Raw genomic sequence first — 6219 nt, forward strand, 5'->3', positions numbered from 1 at the left:
ACTTACTATTTAAAATTTCTATCTCCTCTTCCAAACTAAACAGCCGGCACACAGAATGCTAGGTTAGGCCAACTTGCTTTAGTAGATGAACTTCACAGGAGGAAAAAAAAAGAAGACAAAGCGAAGAACATTCCAGAACTGAATTTAACAACCCAAGGCTATTTTATAAATAAGCACATTCTCAGTAAATAATATCTTAATATTTGGAACACACAGTAAATAATATTGAAGTGTTTTATTTTTAATTTACTCTTCCAAGTCTGTATTGAATTATGCTGCTTCGATGCTGACATTTTCATACAGAAAGTGATATTACAGCACAGCAGATGCTTGCAGTTACTGATATTTATTCTGCCTTTAGAATTGTCTCTGCTGGTGAAGATTTTAGGGCTCTTTTAAATTTTAAATGGCAAACATGGTTTGGGACCCATTTGAACAGTGTATCAAATTGAGATGAAAAGCAAAGCGATACACATTATGACTATATTGTATATGTCAGTCACCTTTTTCATGGCATCAGATATTAATCACCTTTTAAATCAAGAGTCAGTGCTTGGCATCACTCAAGTGTGGAAAAAAGGACCTAAGAACCACTGATGCTTCCCAAGGCCTTCTAAGAACATTTTAGATTTCCCACTTAATCTTACAACCCTCCAGAATAGGTGTTACTAACTTTAATGATGGCAAATTCAATGTGACAGTGAATAATTCTTCTATACTCTAAACAGGGGCCGACCAAATGCACATATTTACAAGGGCGACTTTGATGCACACAGACCCAGAACTCAGCTCACTCTGCTTGCACAACCAGAGAATCTTTAATGCTACTCATGAGCAAGAACAAGTCAATTTAGCACAATATCAAGTGCCTGTGATGGCGTCTGACATCTGGAATTCGTGAACACTGCTGCTGGGAATGTGAACTGGTACAATCACTTTGGAAAACAGTCCCACAGTACCAAATAAAGTTAAAGATTCAGTATTTTTATCTTTGACCTACAATTCCACCCCTAGATGTATTCCTTAGAAACGCAGGCATTTGTACACCAGGAGAACTGTACAAGAATGCTCAGAGCAGCACTGCAGTGGTAAAAGGTGACAACTACGCAAATGACAGGAGATGGGATAAATAATGGTATAATCATACAACGGAATACTAAAGAGTAGAAAAAGGTAATGCCTTATTACTCAATATATCAGAATGAACGAATCACTGAGTAAGTCACCAAAGGACATGTATAACTATGATGTCACACACAGTTAAGAATTATGCAAAAGTATGCATTAACTTTAAACAAGAGGAAGATAAGAAGGGGTAGAGAATAGAATGGGATCCAAGAGGAACATATTGGAGGCTTCAAAAATATTGGTCATGTTCTATTTATTAAAGAACATGTAGGATAGTCTTTGGTTTTTATTATTCTTTATATCTTACATGTGTTATAAATGTTCTTCCACATGCATTAAATAGTTCATAAACATTTCCTATGACTGGGTTACTCCTTACTACCCATAATTTTGATCTTATACCTTCGATTATAACCTTAATTATACAGCTGCTAGAAGCACTGAAGGTATTTTTAATAACAAGAGAAAGTGTTCATTATGTTACACAGAAAATTCAGAATATTGAACTATATTTAGAGAATGACTTCAACACACACACACCATAAATTTGAAATACAGGATCAAAATGCACCAAAGTATTAACAGTGATTATTTTTGAGTGGTGAGATTATAGGTCATTTTTATTTCTTCTTACATATTGCCCATTTTCTAAATTTTATATATAAATATATATTCCTTAGATCAGTAAAAAACATTTAATTAAAAAAAGTTAATGGCCCTCTCCTTCTATGAATCAAACTCATTTTGTTTTTATCACCCAAGTGTTTTTTAAAAATACAGATGCATGGGTTTTTCCCTATGTCTACTGAATCCTAGCCTATGTGCGTGGGGCCCAGGCCCGTGTATCTTTAAAAGTCCTCCCCCTGATTTCAATGCACAGCCTGGGAAGAGAATGACTTACCTAGGCTGGGTGATTTCAATCCTTCAACTACTTTATCTCCAATTTAGAGGTGCTGCTTCCCAACGCAAATGGAAGGACCAATGTGTCTTTTTAAAAAAATTCTCACCCGAGGACATTTTCATTGATTTTTAGAGAGAGAAGGGAGGGAGGTGGGGAGGGAGGGAGAGGGAGAGGGGGAGGGAGGGAGAGGGAGGGGGAGAGAGAGAGAGAGAGAGAGATCCATCTGTTGCCTCCCATACGTGCCCTGACCAGGATCGAACCTGTAACCTACCTATGTGTGCTGACCAGGAATTGATCCCCTGACCTTCTGGTGTACAAGACAATACTCCAACCAATTGAGCCACACCAGCCAGGGCCAATGTGACATTTTAACTCAATTTTTATGAATACACCATGGTGGACAAAATAATACAAATAGCAAAAACATCTTTTTAAAATGACATATATAAGCAACATTATACATGAATATGGTATAAACCAGTGGTAGTCAACTGGTGGTCCATGAGGTCCGAAAGGCTGGCGGCCGCTGGTATAAACTATGTATACTGGGCATACCAACTGGCTTGGAGAGCTGATGATTCCTCAGTAAATGAATGGAAACCAGAGTAGTGACCAAGACTCAAATAAATATTCACTTGAAGCTTTAGCTTTTGGATCATTTAAAATTATTACCTCTAGTACAAGCTTAATTTCACCCACTAACTTACCCTTTGGGGTCCAAAAGATCTCGAACTTTCTCATTATAAATTTCCATATAGGATACTTCCACTTTAAAGGTCTGTGACTCATTTTGCTCCAGAGAGATCCTTTTAAATAAAGCACAGCAGAGCCTTGGGATGAGGCCCAGCTGCTCAGCATTGCCCATCATAGAGAAGGATTTTCCTGAGCCTGGAGAAGAGCAAGCAGAAAGAAAGGAGCATAAACAAGGAAGCAAAATGTAATGATTCCACCACGTAAGTCTTCTACATATATCATCCAAGGTCATAGTGGAAGAGGCACACTTGGCCCCCAGGGCCAACTCTCAAACAATATGGTTACTATTCTTTTTTTTTTTTTAATGTTCTTTATTGTTGAAAGTATTACAGATGTCCCCCTTCCCTTCCCCCATTGACTCCCTCCACCCTGCTCCCCAGACCAAGGCTACTCTTCTTTCTATTACACTCATGGCTTCTAGTTCCATTCTCATTGTGAGATCCAGAGGGCACCTCATCTACAGGTGGAAAACACAAATATAACCATTGTAAGCAGCAACTATATAGTATCAAGTAACATTAACAGTATTTACCCCAAACTATTTTGTTTGTGAAAGTGCTTTGATATATATTCTCTTATCTGAGTCTCCTAGTTGTCCTGCAATGTGACCAGAGGCAGTATTGTTATGATTGATGGATTTATTCTAACTTTATAGTTGAAATCATGGTGGCTCAGAGAATTAATGGCTGAAACACTAGTATGTTTTTGTTTTACTTGTTTCAACCAACTGTGCCACGAGCCTAGGTGTAGTAATCCATCATCATTCTGTATCCCAGTGACAGTCCTCTGTATAGGATGATGCCAAGAGTTTTTAAAAATAGTTTTTACTATAAGATTTGTACTGAGAAAATGGTAATTATTTTTCTAGTTCAAATACAAGTTAAAGCTATAATTTAGGAAAATTACATTTAATAGTTTGAAACTAGGTTTGCTCATTAACACTAAAATTACTCAATTACCAAAACTGTTGAGTCATCAAAAAGAGGGTTCCTTTTGATCACCTAATTCCTAATTCAGTTAAACCACAAAGGCAGAAGCATTTTTTCTGTTACTTCCCAAAGTGTTTTCTACTTCTATGCTTTGAGAAATGCACATGTAATATCACTGACTGTAAATAAAAGCAAGAACTTACCTGTCTGTCCATATGCAAAAATACAAGCGTTATACCCCTGAAAGGCTTTTTCAAGAATTCCTTCCCCAAGGCACTTGAAAACCACCTCTTGACCTACAAAAGAAAGAAAAAAAAAGATGTTTCTTGACATATTTGTATTATAAACTGAGTCTCAGTTAACAGCATTCTCTAACTTCAAAAAGAGGTTAAAAGTGAATTATTGTGTGCCTACTATGTGTAGGACCAAGTTACTAGCTTAATGCATGCAATTTTATTTATTCTTCTTAACTATAGCTCAGTACCTGGATCGATTTATGATTCTACCTACTGCTTCCTTCTAAGGCAGTGGTTCTCAACCTTGGCAGCACATTAGAATCACCTGGGAATCTTTTTAAAATCCTGATTTCTGGGCCTCATCCTCCGGAAATTCTGTTTCTTTGTTACTAATGTTGTGGCCTCACCCCATAACAAAGGAACAGAATTTCGGGAGGATGAGGCCCAGGAATCAGGATTTTAAAAAGATTCCCAGGTGATTCTAATGTGCAGCCATGGCTGAGAACCACTGTAATCTAAGGCATTTCTCTTCTAGGCATTAAAGTTTCCTTCCAATTGTTAGTAGGCCATATGGAAGCATCATTTAAATTTGGTTTCATTTCTTCTCATGAGTTAGCACTGCCACGTGCTTTGAAGCCATTTATTGCTGGTGGAGGTAATGAGTTGAGCACAGACACCTCTCACCTGTGTTCTCACGGGGGGTTCAGGGACAAGCTCTCTTTGGTGAGCCCGTCTATAGCTTACTGCAGCTCTTGGGGGAGTTGGCATTTAATATACTAGTAAATATTACAATAGTATCCGTAGCATACAGCTGAAAAGTCTGAAAATCTTTTTAAACGCTTAAGGTTTCTTTTACTACTCTTTGAAATTGGTGGCATTCATTCCACCATGATTAAGAGAATGAAAATGGTGTTCTCCTTCTGCCATGCTCTTACAGTCCTCAGAACATCCACTATTACAGCCTTTGCAGAAACTACTGGTTTAAGTACCACTTGCCTCCAATGGCATGATGCCCCCTGACTGTGTCAGGGACTATAATCTGCTTATCTTTGTAATCCTGGTGCCTAGCACAAAATTTTTAATTAATATTTATTGAAAAAATGAGCCCATTTAACCTTTTTATCCTACATAACAATTTCTTTTACGTTTGGAAATAATGCAACATAATAAAAGCTTTTGGGCCCTAGCCAGTTTGGCTCAGAGGATAGAGCTTTGGACTGCAAACCGAAGGGTCCTGGGTTCAATTCCAGTCAAGGGCAGATACCTCAGTTGCAGGATCCTCCCTGGCCAGGCCCTGGTCAGGGCACATTCGGGAGGCAACCAATCAATGTGTCTCTTTCACATCGATGTTTCTCTCTGTCTTTCCCTCTCTTCCACTCTCCCAAAAAATCAATGGAAAAATATTCTCGGGTGAGGATTAATAAAACAAAACAAAAAATAAACAAATAAAAGCTTCCGGGTATATGTTCTTCTTTTATGCAAAGGTGGATCTGATTTTAGCAGTCCCTTGTTATACTATGACATATCTTGGTTGCAGAATCGAACTCTTAAAAAATGTGTAAATGTGAAACAAAATATAATATTTTCAACCCTTAGACTGACAAAAACTAAAATGTTGACAACATGAACTATAGCTGGATTGAGGAAATAGGTATTTCCACAAGCTGCTGTAAGAATAAACAAATGCAGCCATTGTGAAGGAAAACCCAACAGCACCTATAAAAGGAAATCTTCCCTCATTGTCTGACCCACTCTGAGGCATCTAGCCTAGAGACATAAGGGACTCTTGGAAAGGATGCTCATGGCAGCATTATTTATTCTACTATAAGTTGGAATCAACTTAAATGCTCATTTGTAAGGGAGTGGATAAAGTTGCCATTTTATATGATGTAATACTACAAGTCATGTAAAAACAAACAGATAAACCTAAGAATTTGTGTATAAACAATGCTGGAATTCAAAAACATTGCTGAATAAAAGAAGTCATGTTAAGACTGTAGTACATCCTATCTAATAAAAGAGAAACATGGTAATTAGCCGTACATCCACTACCCTTCCCATTGGCTAATCAGTGAGATATGCAAATTAACTGCCAGCCAAGATGGCGGCCGGGAGCCAGGCAGCTTGAAGCTAACATGAGGCTTGCTTGCTTCAGTGACGGAGGACTCCAACGTTCCCCGCCTTCCTTGCCGGCCTCTGAGCCTGCAGTTTAAGAAACTATGAAACAAACATAGAAGCTAAACAAAACCCCAGCAACTTGCTTTATTTAGTC

General features: G+C 38.0%; 1 protein-coding gene across 1 annotated transcript in view; it reads right to left on the reverse strand.

The window, feature by feature from the left end:
- KIF13A (kinesin family member 13A) overlaps positions 1–6219 on the reverse strand; it is a 112170-nt gene that overhangs the window by 81422 nt on the left and 24529 nt on the right. Inside the window, 2 exon segments of the mRNA XM_015564138.1 lie at positions 2737–2917; positions 3915–4007. Coding sequence (XP_015419624.1) covers positions 2737–2917; positions 3915–4007 — 274 coding nt within the window.

The sequence above is a fragment of the Myotis davidii genome, unplaced genomic scaffold (assembly GCF_000327345.1).
Source record: "Myotis davidii unplaced genomic scaffold, ASM32734v1 scaffold279, whole genome shotgun sequence".
NCBI classification, from domain to species: domain Eukaryota; kingdom Metazoa; phylum Chordata; class Mammalia; order Chiroptera; family Vespertilionidae; genus Myotis; species Myotis davidii.